General features: G+C 40.1%; 1 protein-coding gene across 2 annotated transcripts in view; it reads right to left on the bottom strand.

The window, feature by feature from the left end:
- The window catches only part of slc38a12 (solute carrier family 38 member 12), a 99,587-nt gene that overhangs the window by 58,623 nt on the left and 18,320 nt on the right, over positions 1-22,644 (bottom strand). For both annotated transcript variants that reach the window (XM_088928049.1, XM_088928050.1), the window contains exons 7-8: positions 18,475-18,574; positions 15,885-15,984 (exon numbers count right to left, since the gene is read on the bottom strand). In XM_088928049.1, coding sequence (XP_088784175.1) covers positions 15,885-15,984; positions 18,475-18,574 — 200 coding nt within the window. The remainder of the gene's footprint in view (positions 1-15,884; positions 15,985-18,474; positions 18,575-22,644) is intronic.

Here is a 22,644-nt window from a genome sequence, read left to right on the forward strand (position 1 = left end):
AGCTCATGATTCACAGATCATGGCAATTATCCAAGAGTCTATTCCAAAGTATGTTCAGTCCAGGCCTTGGCTATATACTGAGATGTCTATAAAGGAGTGTCCATTAAAGACCTCTACCTAGTTTCAAAATGGTGCTCACCTTCTACATTTATCCATTTCTGCAGGCTGAAAAGTATTAAAGGATGAAGAGCTTCCTCCATGGATTATCAGACTTGCGGTCTGCCTCCATAATCTTGCAAAATTGTAATATCAAAGTTGTTCACCTACAGGTCAGCAAAAGCTTGGACACTCCAAGCTCCAGAAATATAATAACCACATATCACCTGAAAGGGAAAGGTAGGCTATTATCAATAAGCCAGCTCCCTGAAATGAAATGCTATCTTTACCTTTCCAGCTCCTGCAATTAAAAAAGACATCGTACATGAGACTATGAGACTGTCAACTGCTAATTCCAAAACATTTTTACTATCACTAAGCACACCAACACATTGGTACCATCAGGAGTTCATTACAGAAAGCTCTTGTGATAGCTTTGCACTAAATTATCCCCTTGCACCCAAGATTGTGCCTTGCTCTCCGGTGATGAATTGTGCAGAAAGGAAAAAAAAAAGTTCAACAGCAATGAAGACCATAAATACCACACACTATCTGCCTGATTTACACACAGAAATAAGCCCTAAAGCTTTCCTTCCAAGATGACTTTAACCATTTCAGGTTACAGTCACGTTTGAAGTGTAAGAGCCCACTGAGCTAGATCTCTCCATCACACAGCAATGTCCTTGTACCACAGTGGCAGCTTACTGAAACGTGGAGCAATATATATTACACTCAGCAGGGCGCGAGTGTGCTTTGTGTTCAGGCAGCCGTGGCTCTTTATTAATTTTAATTAGCAGTGCTGCATCAACCATATTTAGTCACATCCTCTGAAAACCAATTTGGAGATTCAGACACGATGCTTACACTCTCAGCCTGGCCTACATCACCCATAGAGAAAAGAAAAAGAATTGTTCAGACCGGCAAATGCCTTACATTGGCAGCTCTTGGAATCTACATCTGAATTATAAAATATACTAAAACAGAAATATGAAATAGTCTAGACCTTTACAAGAACTCTAAGCACTGCAGTAAATAATATTGTACTCTGATCACAACAACTTTATTTCATGGCTAATTAAGTCTTGACAATGTCAGATGCCAGGTTTAGTTGATGTTATTCCAAAATCTTCAAGGGGACTGAAAAAAAATACTGCTTTTAAAATCTAAGCCTGCAAGTTCAAACTCATAGAACTTAAGCAAACAAACGAACATCAGAACCTTCTTTTAATTTTAGTTAAGTGTTTGGGGGTGGCACAGTGGTTAGCACTGGTGCCTCCCAGTGCTGTCCAGTCTAATTCCTGGACTGCTGTCTTGTCTGTGTGGAGTTTGTATGTTCTCCTCATGTTTGCATGGATTTTCTCTGACAATCCAAAGACCTATTGGGAGATTAACTGGCTACTGAGAAAATTGACCCTGGTGTGAGTGAGTTTGTGTCTTTCTGCCTTGCAATGGACTGGCGTCCCGTCCAAGGTGTACCCTGCCTTGTGCCCACTGCTTGCCAGGATAGGCCCTGGTTCTCCACAACTCTGCATTGGATAAAACAGTTCAAAAATGGATGGATGGGCTATATACCTGGTGAATAAAGTATATAAAATGCTCTATGCAAACACCGTGTGAGTAGAGTATAAAGCATTGTATTCATAGCAGTTCCCAGTCTGGCTTCTGCTAGCTTTTGCAGCTTATAAACCTTACAAAATAAAGGTGACATGAGCTGAGGCAGAAATTGAAATGTGTTTTTTAGCAGACTCTGCCATCTCCCTGGAAAACATCAACATGCATCTCCCACTATAAAGAGGGAAAGGGGTCAGCTTAGCTCTGAAACCCGTCTGCTCTGAAGACGTGTTTCGTAACAGGCTGAAGTGTTTGAGGATTGCGTCCAGCTGTTCAACTAACTATTTCAGGCAGTCAAATAGCTTTAAAAAAAAAACTAAAGGCAATCCTCTTGCATAAAAAGAGGGAAAAAAATATGCAGATATTTCGGTTTTCAAAACCAGCTGCTCACAGCCTTGCTCTAGGACGATTGGCCCTTTCACTGAACACGGGCCTTCCATGTGCAAATTAAATTGGGTTTGTAGCACTAGCATCTTGTCACTATTTTCCTTGTAATGATTTTAAAAGCACTTCACACCAGAATGTCTTAACAGTTAAATTTGTGGATGATGTTATTATGACACAAATAGAAGGGACTCAAACTCTACTCTTAAACTGGTAGTGAAAACACTTTTTCGGGAGGGAGTGGTATTTTTGGACACTTCATAGTGTTATCAGGAAGATCAAGAGGATCTTTACTTTCTTTTTATACTGTAATTAGAAAGGTATGAAAACAGTTCAGGGGAGCCTTTAATTTTCAAGAGCAGACTGCGCAACCTCTGATTATTCTGATCAGCTGCACAATATGCTGCAAAGTGAAAGAACCGCTAATTTCCCCAGCTTCCTTCTGCAGTCTTTAAAAGCCACTCCATTCCAGCAGGACTGAGAGTTAGTCAAAAAGGGCCAGAGAGAGACGCTCCAGCCTGGACCCCAGCCCCCATGCACTAAGCGTCTTTTATAACTCAACATCCTCCTTCTCAGCGTCAGGCAGGTCCTGCTGGGCGCATCCAATATTCTAATCAGGATCTCTCGCTGGGCACACAGTCTTCTGTCCCGAAGCCGGCTGGCGGGATCCTCAATGTCCCCTCCTCTAATTTGCTGCTAAAGTACTCCTCCAGCTGGGATAATCTCTAATTCACCATCTGCACGGCCACAGCCACCCCCCCCCCCCCACACACACACACACACACACCACCCCCGCCATGCGGCTGATAATAGTTTAATATCCCTAAAATTGGCATTTAAAAAAAAACTCTTTCAACAAGTGCAACAGCAACAAAACGCATCAGGTTAGGGCTCTCTGCTGCATGGGAGGCATACAAGCGTATGGAAAGATGGAGACTGAAACTGGACCAGCTCCTTTCTGAGGCAGCTTTACAATATGTTCCTAGGACGAGGTCCACAACAATGCCCGGTCAATTCCAGCACGGTATGCTTGCAGGCCAAGGGGTGCCCTGGCTCTGTGAGCCAGTAAAGAAAAAGATTAACTTTAATGGTGGAGGAAAGAAAAAGCTCAGCTACAGTATCAGGAAAGGGAAAGAGGCACAAAGCAACTACCTAATAAATAGCATGCATATATCTTTTGATTAAAGCTTTAGATCGGACACCTTGACCTTGCTTACAAGCTATTATCTTACAGCAGATCCATTTTAACACGCCACAACACACACGGCCATAAAAGGCATAACACTAAAGTCCATAACACCAGTCAGCCCTTCCTTCCATCTCTGGTCTTTCACTCGTCATGTTCTATGAGTCCCGCTCTCTCCTGACCTCACCACTCCTTTTCAGCACCACATTCTCAACAGCCCCATCAGTCCCTCCTGACACTTGTGCCTCACCCAGGCACCATGGTAAGGACACCTCCTATGCTCGTGCCTTTCCGACTGCTAATTTGGAAAGGCATTAGCATTGACAGAACACAATGCTCGTCTGAGATGTACTATTGGGATGGTGATGAAACGCACTTGAATGATGTCCGTATACCTCCTGTATCTTAACGTACTAGACGTACCTGATGGTAGGGGTGGTTTCAAACTTCTTTTGTCAAAAACCATGGAAATTACTGTTACATGCAGCCTAATGGTAAGATTTTGTGAGCATCAGTATAAAACTGACCAATCTGTCATTAGGGGAGCCACTCTTTCAATTTTCATTTTAGATTTTTAATTGTAAAACTGTGGCATACGAAGTACAATGAGAAATGTGTGTGTCCAGTAGTAGACAGATGACAGGCATGTGTTACCTATGGCTCAATGAAAAAGGGTTTAGAACAGGGAGCCTCTATTTAATTTAGCGGAAAATGGGAAACCTGCAATTTTTTCCAGTGCACTACATTTTCTAATACATGGGGGAGCCAGAGGCAATCCTGGCAAGCAACAGGCACCAGGCAGTATATACCCTGGATGGGACATGTCCATCACAAGGACACAAACACACCCAGGGCCAATTGTCCCAGGAGCTCTATCACAAAGTCTTAATTAAAGTACCAGTGGGCTGAACAACAGCACAAGAAGCCATTAGGATGATGTACACCAGACTACCTCAGCACCATCTCCCTGCTTCAATAGTTAACAGGACAAAAAAAAAGTTTACAGTACATTCAGAAAGATGAATGAGTTACGGGAGGTTTCAACAACTTGCTCTGAAAGCCAGAACAAATACAAAGAGACTGAATTAGCAGCTTTTACAGCTAAGTATAATCACTGAAAGGATTTTCATCTCGGAAGCACATCAGCTGTGAGAAGCTCCCACTGGGAGAGGCAAAAAGTGAGGCTGAAGCATGTTTGCTCACAGCCAGGGTCTGTCTGATGGCTGTAGCACAGTCTAGGATCAGTGCTCTCAGGTCGCATGCATTTCTTTAAATAAGGCATTAAATAATCTGGCTCCATCATGCATCTCCTCCATACTTATACTCCACCCGTAGGCAGTGATCAGTTGAGGCTGATCCTCTGCACACCGTACCCAGGACAAAAACTCTTGACTTCTGGTGACCATTCTTATTCTGTTGCTGCTCCTTTGTTACAGAATGCCCCTCTCCTCAGTCTCTAGCAGAGTCAAATTATTTGACTCTCTTTAAATCTAAACTCACCTACTTATTAGACCCCACTGTATGTCATTCTATCCTGCATGGTTTTGTTTTTTTTTTGTCTTTTACTTTCTAGAAGCCTTTTGAAACTACAGGCATCAGATAGGGGTGGCGTTGACTAAGCACAGATAGTTGGACACAGAGTCAGCGTTCATCACTGAGGAGAAAGGAACGTTTGCTCACTGTATAAAATCATTATGTAAAGGCAGGTATTAAGTTCTTCAATTATGTGTCTTCACCTACCAGAAAAACATGCACTCAAGGAAAAAATTAAAAACCTTCAAAGGTCAACTGCATCACTGAAGTCGAGTTTCACCCCGATTGCTGCAGCATTAATCAGAGTAAAGACTCACCTGGATGGGACAGCAGTGTATCGCATGCTAACACCCTCAGCAGTAAACTTAAATACAGCTAGATGGACCAGATCATCCTGGATAAGGTAGTTTCTATAAGGATATAACAACGGTGTCTATCCTGGAGACCTGAGCCCACGAGTGCAGAGGCATAACTACTGTTCCAACCTGTCCCTGTAATACTGTCCTTCACATTCACAGCAGGAAATAAGCTCTCTATTTCAAAGCAGTTCGATCAGTCGTCCGAATAGCATGAGCTGCAGGCTACTATACAAACTGTGCTGAAGAGGTTCTCTATGTAGATTTCCTTGAGAACATAGCAAACCAACCTGCAGCTAGTAATGGTTTTAAATTAAAACTTGTAAAGGTTCATATGATAAGTGCTGCTGTAATTCAGTGATAAAAACATGTGACATGGGAAAAAAACGGAAGTTTTAACTGAAGTAGACTTAATCTCTGGAAATTACTGTACAGGGGTTATCCCTGTTTGTGGTGTATCCACAAGCACCCATGCCATTTCATACACACTCATGAACTTCCAAGGGATCACAAGAGCTGTAAATCTTTCCAATCATGCTGGAGAAATGAATAACCTGGTCAGTTTCAGAAAAGGACAGCGTAATGCATGTTTAGCAATGAGTGAAAACTCAGGATTAGAGAGGTAAACATATTTGAGTTCAAACTAAGAATGTTTACTTGCTACTTTGAGAAAGTTGCAGATGTTGGGTACCACTTTACTTGTATAGATTTCAATACAGGGAGGAAATTACTCAATATGATATTCAAAATCTATCGGCTTCAAATCAGATCAGGGACAATAATCCTCTTAAAAGCTTTCTCAGAATTGAATTAATAAATGACCCCAGTGGGACTCTGAATAAACAGGCTTATAGGTTAAACATTGATCGACAAGGAGCAGTTACTACTATTTCTGATTTTTTATATGATTTTTTTTAAGGAATTTATCAAACCTGAAATGCATTTTTCATTTTAAACATTATATTAAGATAGCAGCTTTTCTGAACAAACACTGTGTGTTTGTCTGCAGAGTTTCGGTTTACTCATCTGTATGTTTTGATCATTCCCATTAGAGAGATAATCTGTCAACTGGCACAGAAACATTAGAGAATGCAGTCCCCATTCTGAAAAAAATGGGCCCAGAAAGAGCTCCAGAAATATCTGACATCATACAAGCCCACATCTGGCTTCCAAAAACCAGCAGCCTTACAATTTGTGTTAAGTCCATCAAGCATTTCTGCTCCATGGCCATCTGTGGTTAAAAAAAAGCACATTTTGGACTGCTGTTTAATTCAGAGGATGAGAAGAAAGCAAGGAGTGCTGTACTAAGGCTGAGTGAGCTCACACATAGGATTTCCAAATGCTGAGAAATTAAGGCGAGGACGTCTTCCAATGTTGTTACATTTGGAACATATCCAAACCCTGTCCAAACCCTAACCCTAGCTTGGGCACTTCCAGAACATACAGTACTTGTATTATCAAAAACCTTGCCTTAAAAAGCTACATTCAAAAATTTACCCAAATGAGTCCAAAATAGTCAGAAACATCGAGAGTAGTAGTTTTACATTTCACATGTGTCTGCTATTTTCTTTTGCTCACTCAGTTCTCACTCAGTCAGTTCCAGAACATACAATAGCAGCTCGAGAAGAGAACAGAAGCTGCTTTCATTCTCAGCATCTATTACTGAAACCAGCGCCACGCTCAGAACTTCAAACTCCACTCAGGGAAAAGAAAAGAACACATTTTCCCTGAAGAAGCTTGAGAGATTCTCAGAATCAGCAATATCAGAACGTTAAATATGGTTTGAGTGTCACCGCTCTTAGCAGGTTTTATCAACAAAGGTGATAAGGTCCGAAGTCCCATAAACTCTCTGCAGAAAAAAAAAACTGCTCTATCCAAGTGTACATATTCAAGAATTAAAAAGAGTCAGAGGACGAAGCTGGGAATGTGGAAGCCGGCAAAATACAATTTAATAAAAAAGCACAAAAAGAGTGTAAGGAGGTCTCTGAACAGCAGGACACTTAACCTCCATCAAAATACTACAGGCAGTGGTTTTGATGGCACGCGGACTTCAAAGGTTTCGAGCAAAAGGCTCACTCTGCTCCCTCAACTCAGATAAGAAGAGGGGATCCACTGTCATGTGCTCTAAAATAGGCTCTCAGAACAGGCAGCTTCAGTGAGATAATATAGGTTATCTGCACTTTCAACAGGGTGACTTTTTTCGAGGTTTAATTTGGAAGGAACTGTGCAGGACAGATAGCTACAGAGACAAAAAGACGGCTGCCCCATTTGCTAAAAATAGAAAAGAATCAGTACAGCAACATAGATAAAGACACCAATTCTGCCAGCAATTACTGGCAAAAAACGGGGCTCGAGAATGAATGATAGGACAAGACAGTTACATTCACAATTTGATTAAACTTTACTCGTGCTTGAGGCTTGGTGAAGTCTGCAATGGGTACACAGAACACATTTCATTAGCTTTATGGGAATGTGCTGTTGTTTCACTTATATCATAATCCACAATGCATGTTAAATCACAAACGACTACGAAAAGTCAGTACTTTACTGCTGGGTGTTTGCACAGTCCTGAAACATGGACTGGGTGAAACAGCCTTAGCATCAGACAATCAGAAAGTCCACAGGTGAGAGAAGGCCAGTCAGACCACCAAGTTCACCTGGTTTGAGCCCAATTAGAATTAGCCAATCAAATAGTAGGTGCAATGTATATCAAAATTAGTTTTTTTTTATTTTTAAGAAATTGTATACTAAATGCAAAAAGTCAGACTGTGAAGAAGCCATATAAACATTATGCTAAGAAACACAATAGTATTACTGAATTTATATAATGATGTAATATTCATAACAGGTTAACAAAATATTGTGGAATGACTCTGCTAGATGCTTGCTGAACTAAACTCGGAGAGAAAAGCATTTCAACCCTACAAAGCAACTGTAGGGTAAAAATGCTTCTATTATAAAAACAGAATATATATATTAGTTAATATTGTATATTTTAAATAAAAAAAAAATCCAAAGTGAACCTTCTTAACAGTGTTAAGAATGCAGTGAAAACAATGTGCTTGATTTCTGAGGTCTTGGTATTGAGTAAATACTAGATTTAACTCAACGCACATTGTACTAGTTTTTGAGATACAATTTAATTTGAATAATTAATGTAATTATACAGGAAATAATGAACAAACCAAGACAAAAAATAAATACTTTCAGGTGTTTAGCTTTAGTTTTTCAAATGGTCTTGTATGCAAAGAAAGTTATATAACATTGTTTATTCAGGTCTGATGCTTATGGGCATTTTCTCACTGCCATTACTGTCTGGAAATCATTACACCTGTCTAAAGAAATGTTTACAGGCATGGTTTATCACCAACCCCAAAGCAAATCACATACAATTTTAACCCATCTTTGAGCTTATTAAACTGAATGCTATTTTATTTTTATTTCTCCATTTAATTTTAATTTTCTTATTGAATCTCATAGAACAGAACTGCAAATTTAATTTTCAAGGTGGAACTTTTGGGTTTGAAAGCACTAAAAGAATAAATCTCCCCAAACCTCCAAATAAAGTACAATGAACAAATATTTCTCCCAAATGAACACTTTGTTAATGATCCAGTTAACGTTAATGAGAAACAAAAGGTGACCTATTGCTCACATAAATTAATGGCTGTAGTATTTTAGAATAGAAAATCCTTTCAGACAGAAAACTCTTATGGTATATGGCACTACATGAGGAAATCCCTCGAAGAGAACGCTCTCTTCCCTGTACTCTGGCATTAGTCTTGCCTTCCATCTCTGACAGCCACCCACAGAAGATTAAAGCTGGGCCCCGTGACATCATAATCGTGCTGCTTTTAATCTTTTTTCTAAACCTAAACTCAACAGACATATTAATGTCAAAGACATCAAATTTCTATTACCCCAGACAACTGCCTTCATACAAAATGGACAGCTTGGTGAAAAAACCAAAAGAGAATAACGTGACATTCCTGCCTCCTGCCGCACTGAGCAGGAAAAGTGACTAGCAGACTTTAACGCCCTTCCCTATGAAAAAGGAAACATGAGTGTTTTCAGGTTGTGCTCCTACTGTCCTTTCTTTTTTGTTGCTGTTGGTTGCCTGCACTTGAGTCAGAAATTATAAAGTGGTATTCATTCCCCCGTCCTTGTGAACATTACTATTGCATGATTATTGCAGACAACACTGCAATAGTAATGCTATAGTGCAAAAAAATGAGAAGGGAAGAGACATTTTTTCTTTGCCTTTACTAATCAGGGCTTCCTAATAATCCCCATCTATGAACCGGCTTCTTTACTCCGATCTCCTCCACACTGATAGCTGGTGTGTGAGGGGCACACTGGCACACTTTGACTGTCATCGCATCATCCAGGTGGGGGTTACACATTGGTGGTGGTGAAGGGGAGTCCCCATTACCTGTAAAGCGCTTTGAGTGGAGTGTCCAGAAAAGCACTATAATTATTATTATAATAATTACTAGTTAGTTGACGCTTTCATTCAAAGCGATTAACATTTCTATCCTTTCATACATATCAGGATATGCACAACATTTCTATCATTTTATACACCAAGCTGAATGATACATTATATTATGTGCAACTTTTTTTTTCCCCCACTAACAGTATACTGTGCAATTGTTCTTCTTAGGTCAGCATACTGTACAAGAGTAATTTTTACAAGTGGGGTGGGGGAGTGTGGAATTAACATTTAACTAAAACAAGCTCATCAATAATGAATGAACTGCTCTTATCTACATGGAGGACAGTATCCCATGTCAGTCACTTAAAAACCGCTGAGACTTTGAATCAGCAATGGGAAATAACTCCAAAATGGAATACCAAAACTTTAAAGTGCCCTCTATAATTTATGTACACAAACTACCCGGTTCCTATTATTAAATACAGCCATAATGTGAGTTTGTAGCACAATTAAGTAATTTTTTTTTAAAGTAAACAACAAATGCAAAATAATGAGAACATAATTTTGGAACGCAATAGAACAAAATGTCCAAATTATATTTGGTTTCTGTAATGACACTGAGCCTTTATAGCGAAAAAATGAGGCTCGTTTTAAATTTTAATGATTTAATTAAAGCTCTTTGTAAACTCCAAACAAAACTAATGAATATTTCTCGCAGCAGTATTTGCTGAAATCTTAAATGGGGTTCTCAATACAAAAGTAAAATTAAAAATATATTAAAGCTGGTCAAAGTAATTCAAGACACTAAGTTGCTTTTATGTTTTCCTGGGGATGCCACAGATAATTAACACACTGTACTCTGTTAAGCACCAAGCAGTTTTGTTGCTAGTCACAAAGCACAAAGGGCCAGACCAACTGGAAGAAAGTCAGTTTAAACAACTAGCAAAAGGCAGGATCCAGGCATGCTCATTATTTAGTTAAATATTATTAGAATAGTAAGCAAATTATCCATATTTATTTCCATAAATTTGTGAGAAACTAGAAAAAACCTATGGCGATCAGTGTTGCATGTCACAACGCAGATTCTTCCTTTTTGTGGCTATAACAGGTGGGCAGAGGGCAAAGTTTCAGTTTCATTTCATCGAGACCATTTCAATCAACGGACGGGTGAGAAAAACCAGTCCCAAGCCTCGCTTGACTGCTGGTACACAGTCACTTCCAAAACGTTAGGAGTCATAGCTACAAGTTGTGAGATCTGTGAAGTGGTTTTAAGAAGGAAAAGCCGGTAAGATTCAGGTACAGTGCAAGAAAAGGACTGCTTTAAAGCACCCAGCCTGAGTAAGTGCAACTTACACATTTCTTTCCTCTGCAGAATTTCTACTTAAGTTTCCTTTTTTAAAGGTTCACTCTGTAGGCAAAGTAGCCATACAAATGCATTCCCTTAAAGCTGATGTGTGCCCATTAATACAGCAACAATTTTCTGCTTCTGACTGCTGGGTGAGAGCATTCATGACTTTGAGCATTTTTTATCACAGGGCAGGAGACGACTTTCAATAATCTTTAAGGACATGACAGCCACGATAGGAAAATGCAGCTGGTATCTTTTTCCTGTATCCTCTGTGACTAGAATGGAATTTGGACCTGACAGGTTTCAAGCAAATGGCATAGCAGGTGGGGTGAGGGTGGTGTGCCAGTGGAGGCCTATACTCGGAGCTGCTGTGTAAGTTACATGCACAGCAGCTCCAAAATCAAAATTTCATAATGGAATGAGACCTGTTGCATCAGTCCTGGCAGGAAGATTAAACATTAAAACCAACCACAGCTGCAGTTAGGGAAATAAAGGCCAGCGTGCATTCCCCCATTTGCATTCAAAGGATATAACCCTTTTATTAAACATATAATTTATTAATGACAAAAAGTCCACAAAGAGATGAAATTTAATAAGATTTCATTTAAAAAATGGGACTCTGCCTGAGAGCACAGTAAACCTAATAAAAATAATTATGAGAATCACGTTTTCTCTCTCTTCTCCTCTCATATTTGTCTAAACTAATTATAGTTAAGGGCACAAGGGCACAGAAGGCACTTTGCAGCCAAAACCAGTGAACATGAAGAAACAACTTTGTAATGAAGAAAGGAAAGACAATTAAAACACTTCCTATACTAGAAATTACGGCAGTTGATAATGGAAACTGCATAATCTGCTGAGTAAACAAATTTAAATCGGATCAGACATTCAAATAATTGGAATATATTAGCATGCAGAAAAGGAATCATAAGGACAGAAACAAAGCATTCTCCTTGTTCCTTTTTATGTAATTGGAGTGATTACAGTAAACAGAACATTCCTAGCCACATTGACACAGCATTGCTGAACTCTTCTTTAACAATGTACACTTTGTGTGATCCCTTAAATGTAACAAACCTGAAAAGGGGACAAACAAGACTCTATGAAAAGGAGGACCTAAATGCTTAGCGTGATGAACGAGATGAAGTTATTGTAATAATGGGATGAATGAAATCCAGGTGAAAAAAAATTAAGGCAATAAATCATCATCCTTCCATCCATTATTAGACACTTATTCCCACAGTTGTATTCCTTGGAATTGTGCTCTCATTCCACTTTGCATTCCTCGCAACCCCTGAGAAAAGGGAGAGCAATTACAGGAAACCATCTTTTATGCAATATATTGCTGCAACTGTGATCCTACTGAGCCTATTCAAATCATCTGAGTTACTACCTGCTGCGGATGATACATCTAGGCCTGATCCTACAGAAAATTCAAAGGTGGCCACTATTTCTTCCCACCTAATGAAAGAAATTAGTTTAGAAGCATTTAATTCTTATACTGTAGGTTCAAGGGTACAGATGAGGGGTAAATGCTCAAACTGAACAGAGGTTATTAGTGAAGTATGAGATGGGTCTGTATTAGTATCTGTGCTCTACCTGATTTATATTAATGACCTTGAAACTGATATAGTTAGCATACTAGTCAAGTTTACCATTGATACCAAAAAGATGATGACACCAAAGATAGCAAAATAAGAGAAGATGCAAATGAAATTCAAAAATGTTTAGACAAACACCTGGCAGATGTAGATATGAACATTTTGAAGATATGTAATAAAAACAAAGTATACGTGTGCCTTTTTCCTGTTTTCCAGGATAGACTCTGGCTTCCTCAAAACCCTGCATTGGATAAAGGGGTTTGAAAATGTACAGATGGTAATCCATGACTTTGAAGGACCTGCGTACTGTTTACACTGATGTATCACTTCCACCTTCTTGAAACTGGGAGAAAGCAATGAAAAGGCCAACAAATGTTCAGATATTTCAAAGAACAGGTCTTAAACCAAGGGATGTAAAAAAAAACAGAGAAGACAAACACTCAGCTTTCTGCATCATTTAGGGTTCAAAACAGTCGGACAAAATCACTAAATATTAAACACCATGGGCCTTTAAGTACTGCAGAATAAAACTTTCCCAATTATGGGGGTGTCCTTTTAACAGAAATAGTTTTACCAATAACGTGGAAGGCACAGAACAAAACACTTACAAAACACAGAAAGGTCAGCTACATTCTGATATAGCACCTTGCATCATCTCTAACAACCAGAGAGCAATTTACAAAGATGAAGCTCAAACAGATTTCCAAGAGTGAAATGCAGCTTCAGTTTTGCAAAAGCCTGACACCCATTCTTCACTCTTGCTTACACATCAGTGATGGGAACCATAAGGGTTTATCACAAAATGACTGATGTTTCAGAACAAAATTTGGATTGAGCTGGTTTTTTTCTCTTCTCTTTTGATTCATGATCTATACCTCAGGTGGACCTAATCAAACTGTCTAACACGCAAAATTGAACTGAAAGATGGCTGCCCCCACACGCTATAACAATTGAGTGATTTTGGTCAGAGGCACTGCTGAATTTTAACAGGACATCAAGTACAAACTTCCGCTCACAAGACACCCCCCTACTGTTTCATTCCTGAAAATGGCACTGGATATTATTTGTAATACATCCAGAGTGAAGAACGTTAAAGGTAATAGAGACAGATATGTATTGCTGACACAGGAACAGAGCACAGAAGCTGACAAAAAATGCCAAGAAACAGGGCTCTGCTGAATACAACTTTTCCCAGATACCTTCCCACAAGTCCTTCTTTTATTATTTGAAACTAGAGTGAGGTAACTCCCTCCAAAGCCACTTAAACCCCTGAATTCGTAATGCAAACAGATGATAACCCAAAAGGGGAGTGCGCTGGCAACTAATTCTGTCAGAAATGTACAAGTAGCACATAAAAGGTTATTGTTGAATATTTCAAAACATTTTTGCTCCTTCAAGTCAAAGCAAGGCAGCAGTAATATATGTTAGTTGCTTCTTCGTAGTGCTGATGTCCTGGGTTTAATCCAGGACCTGGGCTGTTATTTGAGTAGAGATTGTATGCTCTTCCTCATGTTCGCATGGGTGTCCACCCTCAGTCCAAAGACATTCTGGTAGGTTAATTTGCCCTGGAATGAGCGTGTGCACGCCTGTGTCTGTGTATGTCCTGGGATGGACTGGGGTCCTGTCCAAGGTGTACCCCGCCTTGCAACCATTGCTTGCCGAGATAGGCCCCAGCTCCCATGTGACCTTGAATTGCATGAAGCAGTTAGAAAATACATGGATGGAAATTAAAGCAAGTAATTTAGAAGCACAAGTCCACTCTGAATTTAAATGTATCACTAAAAAATGCACCAAAGAAAATATCCTATAGAATGTATTTGAGGGAAAGTACATTCATGAACCTGCTTTCCATTTACTTGAAGAATAAGAAAAGCAAATAAAAAAATTAGTGAAGTTTGACTTTGTGGTGGAGTGGAAGGTTTGCAATAATTTTAAAAAATCGAAAGGAGGCAAAATTACAGTCTCTGGCAGGCTGCTTTAATTTGTCACATAGAATGAAACGGGAGCTTCTTAGGCACACTCTTCAACACACACTGAAGAAACCAAACTGACAAAGCCACACATCTTAGGATGCAGAAATCAGGGAGTCAGCATTAAAAAAAGATAGCTTTCATGGAATACAACAATAGTTTTCATTTAGTCTAAACCTTTGTATACAGACCTATAGAAACTGGGGGTCTTGTAAGGGTTAGGTGTTAACACCTGCATCCTGGCTAAATTCCACCCTGAACTTGTCCAATCTGACCTCCCTAAAGTTCGCCCTTAATTCAGATGGTGAAGCAATTTCTCAGTGCTAAAGTGGGTGCCCTCCTTTATGTAATGTGATTTGAGAGCATGAAAATCACTAATAATTGGGAGGAAGTATTACGGAAAGACTTGATCCAGTGCAGTAACTCACTTCTGAGCCACTAGAGAAGTTCAAATGACAAATGGTAAGTGCTCAGAACCCACAACAGAGATTGATGTACAGTTCTGACAAATCCAAAAAAATGAGATTTAAGATCAGCAATGTCTAAATCATAAAGATTTGTAGCAGGGAGGTGTCTGACTGATGGTATTTGAATTTCAGCCTCTCAATGTAAAACTAATCTGAAATCATTTAAGGTCTGTTTTAGAAAAAAGCAGACCAAAATACAATACATTAAATGCAAAATCATTAGCGGCCTATTCCTGTTTTTGCTCAACCACATTCTTTTAGAGCAAATAACTTGCTACAAATACCCAGAACAACTACAGCAAAAATAACTAAAGCATTAATACACTCCTTGTGAGCAGTATTAACCAATATGGCATACTATCCAAATGGCTCGCTGCTGTAAATAGCTTTTAAAGTGGTAGCTGCTTCACAGGTCTATCTTCAAGCCGCTAGGGACTGTCTGTGTGAAGCTAGGCTAAGTAGATCACACAATTATTTCACTGCTAAAATTTTTAATTTGATTTTATTCACATTTTTACACATAAGTTCTCATTGCATCTGAGGTCCAGAAAAATGTCAAGAGACCGTTGTCTGGTTTGCACCTCCAAATTGTGAGAGTGACAGAGACAGAAATACATTAGGAATAGGGAATAAGATTTTCACCAAACGAAGGTCATCTCTGAACAATTTCATTTTCAGAAATGGGGGTTCAGTTCTCCTGCCTCTCCTTCGCTGAAGAAGCCTAAACAAATCACCTTTTCGCACAGATTCTCACTGATGCCTGTCGCTCACCTCCGCGGATGAGGCTCTTGAGAACTTGTGGATAACTTGTGGAAGTGGATAAAACAAGTGATGATAGACACTCTGTGTGGGTGAGAAGCTGTTCTGAGCAGAGGGATGTGAGAGAAAAGCTCGTACCAGAAACACTCTGTAGGCGTCCTTTCGCTTGACGGGGCCCCAGCATGCATCAGTGTCGTTGTACTTGACGCTGCTCCCTGCGCTGCACGAATGGTTCCCACTGCAGAACATGAGGAACAGGAGGGCTCTTTAAGGCTAACACCTTTAGCACGGTGATGAACAGAATCACAGTGGATTAAAAAGAAAAAATTCTAAGCTATCAGTTTGGCAATATAAGGAACTGTATTTAGGCTTTTGCTCCTTCTCGACCTTCTGATATATAACCCATTCTCTGAAACTCACTGCAGAATACACTCTGTCCCGAGAATTGGGCTTCCCTTCGTTGGTAGACCATAAATCAGGAGAAGGGGAAAGTAACATGCTGTTTAAACACAAGCATGTGCTTGAATAAATACTTTTGTGATCTGATTTGTGTAATCTGTTCTTCTCTAATGTCTTCTCTAACGTCTCTAATTCTTTAAACAATGCTGACTTAATTTATCAGTTCTCTAAAGGGCTTTCAACTTAAACTTAATACAACTTTCACACCAATACATCCTTTTAGAGCAGTTGTGTATTATTTCAGCGTCAAATAATTTAAAAACTCCAGCATAGTCTGGCAAAATCAAGGTTTATATTTTGGAATAAAAAAGAGGGATTAACTAATGAATATCGAGAGAAATTTAGCCTTTGCTTAAATGCTAACAGAGTACTATAAACCATTAATTACACTAAAAATAAAAAAATGATCGAAGTAAAAAAAAGCACAAATATTTCCAAAACACACTGTAACTGATTATGCCAACTTATACCTTTTCATGCAAAACAATCAGGTACATCCTTAACATCATTTGCCAAATAAACAACTTCTTAATCTGATTTTCACAAACATTATAGGACTGTCTGATGGACACTCCCAATAGACATACAATGAAGTATTTATTTAAATCTTTCAACACATGTAACTGGCCTTTATCACAATTAGCAACAACTTATTCAGCTTTACAAATGCAGAGGAACAGCATTTCAGGTTTTACACATTGCATGTGTAAAGAAAGGCTATAAGAGGAAGCCATTCAATCCATATAGCTCATTTGGCTGCTGATAGTTAATTGATCTGAGGATTTGATCCCAATATTTATTGAAAGAAGTCAAAAGATCAGCTTTAATCTCATGGCTGGGAGACATCTGCTAGACCCCTGCAAACAACTCTTATACAGATTGTAGTGATAAAATTGCCAAATTAGCATACTATATTTAGCATTATTTTAATGTGCACATCTATTCATCCATCTTAACTTTAAAAAAATGTTACAAGCTAAAAACAGCAGATCAAATTACTCAGGAATGGGCATTTTCACTTTGACCTCTTTGAAGCTGAGAGGGATGCTATTAAGAAAAATGCTGCCTAAATTCCAGTCCAGGAACAAATCCTTTCTTCTTGCTCCCAGCTATGTTTCAAACAAAGCAGACTTTCGCAATATCATTATAGGAAAAATGTAATTATGAAAGAAAAGCTAAAAATAAAGACTGGAGCTACAATAAAACAGAAACTGGAAAACAACCTTCAAGTAGGCTCCGGAAGAATGAGATCAGGAAACCATAGGTCACAAGACATGACAGTTTGCCTTATGAAATACGTAATCACTCAAGGTAAGGCTATTGGATTTAGGGCACTATATAAAACACATCTGGAAGCTGTTACACGGGAAGAGGGAACAGTGACGTTATCGGAGGCACTGAAAGTGAATGACTGAGAAGGCCAACAATAGTATCAGTGTGAGTACTACCAATGTAGCACCCACTGATGTTATTAGAAGTGACGGCAACAAACGGAACATACAGAAAGGCTGCAAACTAAATTTTGTCTGGGGTCTAGCAGCACTCGCACAAGATCAAAAGGGCTCCTGCCAGAACCTCTGCAACAAGTGGCAAAGGCTGACAGTCCAAGGAGTAACACCTGGTGCAAAGGGCCATGACTACATCTTTTCTCACGTATAGTAATTCAGGAAGTTTCAAAAATCTCCGGGGTCTGCATTGTACAGCAGTTGCTGAGCACGCTGTACTGAATCAGTCCAATTAAGGGCTCTGTCTGCCATAAAGAGCCCTGATGGGCATAAAAATCAGACATGTTTGGCAAATTTACAGCACTTGAGCGCCTTACAGTTACCTTGCATTTAGTTATGTGGGTGATGTTAAACATTACATGTACTGCTTTTCCACTCCATATATAAAGGGATCCCTAAAAGTCTATAGTTCATAACCTTAGATGCATCAAACTACTATGCAAGGGGAACACTGGCTGACTTCCCTGCACTCACAGAAGCTACTGTACCTTTGGGATCTGATAAAGAACTGTGCGCAATATTTCATATAAGATCTGATCCACCTTGCCTGAAAAAGTTCAAGGGGTAACAAGCGACTAATGCAGTGCAGACATACGAGGGAGGATCCTGGCCCAGATAAGGATTTACTATGCTAAGACAATATCATTGATTTTCCTTGGATTGTCTCCAGTGACAATCTCCAAAGAGAGCCCACAGACACAAGGCACAGCACTACCCAATGCATACGTGTCCCCATTCCTCCAAGTGAAGTTAGGACTACTCACCAGGCCACTTCCATCAGAGAGATGGGCACCGCAGCAGCGTAGATCGCCAGGTCTCCATAGAGGTACACAATGATGCAGATGTAAAACATGTTGAGGCCAACTGCGAACAGAACATAATACATCAATGTAAACCTGGCCACCCTCCAATTCCCTGTGAACAAAAGGAAAGCAAGTGGATCATTTTGGTTTCTGGGAGTGCGATTAAGATTCTGAGCTGGAAAACAGGAAACCTATCAAAATGGGAGGAAAGCAGTGAGTGTCAAACAACAACTGAAATAGAGCTTCCCAAAGTTTTTAGAAGGGGATTTGTGGGTGGCATGGGAGCCCAGTGGTTAGCATTTCTGCCTTATAACACTGGAGACCTGGGTTCAATTCTAATTGCATGGAGTTTGTAAGTTCTCCCAGTTTCTGTATCGGCTTCCTCCGGGTGCTCCGGTTTCCTCTGGGAAATTTTCCGGCTAGGAAAATTGTCCCTGATGTGGGTGTGTGTGTTTGCGTCTGTGTGTGCCCTGCCAAGGACTGGCGTCCCATACAGGGTATATCCTGCCTTGTGCCTGTTGCTTACTGGGATCGGCTCCACCACCCACACAGCCCTGAACTGGATGTGAAAAAATGTTAACAAACGATGTTAACTAAAATCTACAGGATATGGCTTTTGGAGATCCAGGGGATCTAGTCATTTAATAGCACACAATTATCCTGACTATCTTCTGTGCCACAGACCACATTTACCATGTGAAACACATCTCTGACAGCTAGTTTCGGCCACTGCAGCCTGAAATGGATGTTTTGCAACTTCACAAATCAAATATAGTAAGAACAATTCTGGAAATACCATCCATAGCTTTGCAGCAACGATCTAGTAAAGCTAGCATTCCTGACAAATAAATTCCTTAAGAAAAACAAAAAATACAGATAATATAAACCCTGCCTGGCCAAATTATTTTCCGGCCTCTGCTATTTTGGACATTTATCTCTCCCACAAAGAGCAGCGGGAGCAGCAGATGATGATTTTGCCAGTCGGGGCTCAGAATATTAATCATACTAATTAAGAAAGTGATCAGTTTATGCAAAGAGCCCATGTCTTTTTTTTCCTCTCTCTCTGTCTGAGCCAAGGAACCCAGCAGAATCAGGACTTTGAGAGGGAAGACAGATAGGCAGCATCAAGCCTCACATCTATCACACAGCCGAGCTCTCAAATGAGGTTCCCTGCTCCCCGTTTCCCCGTCAGTCAATTCATTATTGCCAGGAAATTAGAGCAAGGAGTCCATTAAACTGAAAAGGGTTATTGTTTGGAGGCTGAATTGATTAATCTTTTATCTGTATAAATGGGCAGACGCTCCCTGCTGCTCCCTGACACACCGTGTTAATGGAAATAAAGAGAGCAGCGAATTAATGAAGGACAAAGATGGCCAAGCTCTCCAGGGGAAGTGGGGAGACAGAACTGCTGTGGAGCAAAACCAGCCCACTGAAATTTCTCACCGCCTCTTCAGATGATTTTTCACATGGGGCGGAGGGTGGATGTTGATTCCACAAAGGTCACCAAAAGATGGATACCAGCGTAGACCAGACTAGGATATCCTACACTAGGTTTAAGCCATGTCATCAGGGTTGGGGCCTCTACTCTGGGGCAAGGATTCCTCAACTCCTCTTCAAAAGCATCAGTCTTCATGTTACCACAGCGACTACTGATCTCCTCCACCTCTCTGTGTGGCATCATGTACCACCTGATTGGTTCCCACTAAGCTTAATTCTTAATTCTCAGAATAAGCACAAAGCCCAAAAATGCACTGACTAACAGCACTTCCAACTTCTAAAGAAAGATGGAACAGCAGAATTAAAAAAACAAATCCCTTCCTTTTGCTAAATGTGCTAAACGCTTTTATAGTTAAGGCCCTAAGCAACTGCGTTGAATGCGAATTAGAAATTCAGGAAAAGGCAAGGAATTTCAATTTGTTGTAAGCACAGTTTCAAGTATTCTCCTCTATTTTAAGCAATAATGGATATTTTAAAGCGTCTGCAGTATTTAACATGGCTGCATTTGAAACTACAGCATCTTTTAAGAGGCACGCACTTCTCTTCTCACAGTCAACAGTGCCCCGCTGTAATAGAAATACATCTGTCCTTCCTTCCATTTGAGCAAAATGAGCACTCCTCAAACAATAAGGCGCCCGAGCCTCTTTTACACTGGGCTTCTTTCAAGAAATGCAGAAATTGTCAGTTTTGGTTTGGTAACCCACTACTGCTGCCACTGCTAAAGCCCGATATTCAAAGAGCAATCAGGGCTGCTGCACTGAAAAGCTTTGTGCTGCTACTGGGAATGCTAAGGTCTATCAGGCTCTGTGGAAAAGACTGACAGCCCAAATTAGGCCACTGTGTATCTAAGTAGATGGGGGCTGCCAGTGATTGTAACTAACACCAGTCAATTACCTGTGCTCAGTCACCAACCCTGCATGATCTTACAGCCGGGTCTTTTTTACAACTATTTAAACAAGACTGTTTACAGCAGCCTGTTCCTTTCTTTAGAATAAAATGAAAATACATCATTCATCTAAAACTAAGAGCAATTTACTTACAATCTTTAATAAAGGAGCTTAAATAAAACGTTTCTGTGAATGTGATTATTTAGCACATCTCAGTCCCAAAAAAAACATCAATTTGGGGCTTTTCTCCTTGTTTTGCTTCTAAAAAGCCAAACAAAGGGAAAAATCACCATTTTTGGATTCATCCTTGTAGTATTAACCTTTGTATGTTATTATACTAAATTACTAAATTTTGACAAGTCTACTTGTGGGTGAAAGAAAGTTCCTAACTGACAAATGACAAGCTCAAATAAAATGTGTGAACAGCACAGTAAGTGTGCGTCACCCATTGTGGGCTTTTGAACCCGCTCTGCTACAGACATAGTCCGTCACCTGATCCCATGACCAGACCAGACCTCTGAGCAAGAGAAATTAACAGAGCTATGTGGGACCGCACAGCAGGACTGAGTTTTAAAAGATGTATTTAATTCATATTGTGGACTCACAACAGCAAGAGTAACTCGTACAGCAGTACAGACTCGAGCAGGTTGTGCCCGATGCGTCCTTGGCCTTCTCTGATTTGTCTGTGCTAATGAAGCCGGGATTTCGAGCTCATGCTTCATACTTCAAGCACTCCTAAGTTCACGGGCTTTCATTAGCACACAGGAACAGCTGGGCCCTACTTTCATAAACCGCACCATTCTGCTCCACTGAATTGGACGGAAAAGAGGATTTGTTGGTTAGATAAATATGAACTGATAATGAAATGAGCCGTTACTGACTTTCGCCAACTGTAATGTGCAGGTTTCTGTGAATCAAACATGGGAATCTGGAGCATTCAGAGAGCAGATAGCTAAAGGACATGGTGAACAATCGAAAAATACATAGATCAAGGACATGCAAACCTAGCTACTTCTATTTACTTACCAAAGCACTGTCTCAAACCACAAGCTAGACTTCACTTTTTTGGCAGGAGCAGGCATGGCACATAATAAAGATTCCTATTTACAAGATTACAGAGACTTTAGAAAAAAACTTGGTTCAGATACACATGGTTCAGATTTTCAGGGTATTAAGATCAGATCAGATCACTTTATTGGCCATATACAATTTCTTGCATTAGGAATTTGTATTTTTGCATACCTCAACTTGCTCTCCATGAGACACACAGACAGGGAGAGAAGCTTGGGGTCAGAGCACAGGGTCAGCCATTTATACAGCACCCCTGGAGCAGTTGGGGTTAAGGGCCTTGTTCAGGGGCCCAAAAGAGTAGGATTCCTCTGCCGGCCGCGAGATACAAACCGGCAACCTTCCAGGCGCAGATCCTTAGCCACAGAGCCACCGCACCGCCTGTAAGGTCAAGAAGAGTTTCCCGACACTGCTATTTCATTGCTCAAACAGAGTAACATCCAAAGGGGCAGGGTAATCAAAAACAGTTACCTTCCCAACAAAAACATACAAGAAACGGAGCCACAGAGAGCCAGCTCGATGGCCGTGAAACTACAGATCCCAGGGAACCATGGGACTTTCAAGAGAATCAAGGGAAACTGACACACTGGATGAGCACCTCCTTCCTGCTTTGGGAAGAGGTGCTTCCTGCTTTTTCTCAGCAGAAAAACCTTATGACTTTGAACTGGAAGAGGAATAC

Source organism: Atractosteus spatula, chromosome 11 (assembly GCF_055471065.1).
Source record: "Atractosteus spatula isolate fAtrSpa1 chromosome 11, fAtrSpa1.hap1, whole genome shotgun sequence".
Lineage (NCBI taxonomy): Eukaryota > Metazoa > Chordata > Actinopteri > Semionotiformes > Lepisosteidae > Atractosteus > Atractosteus spatula.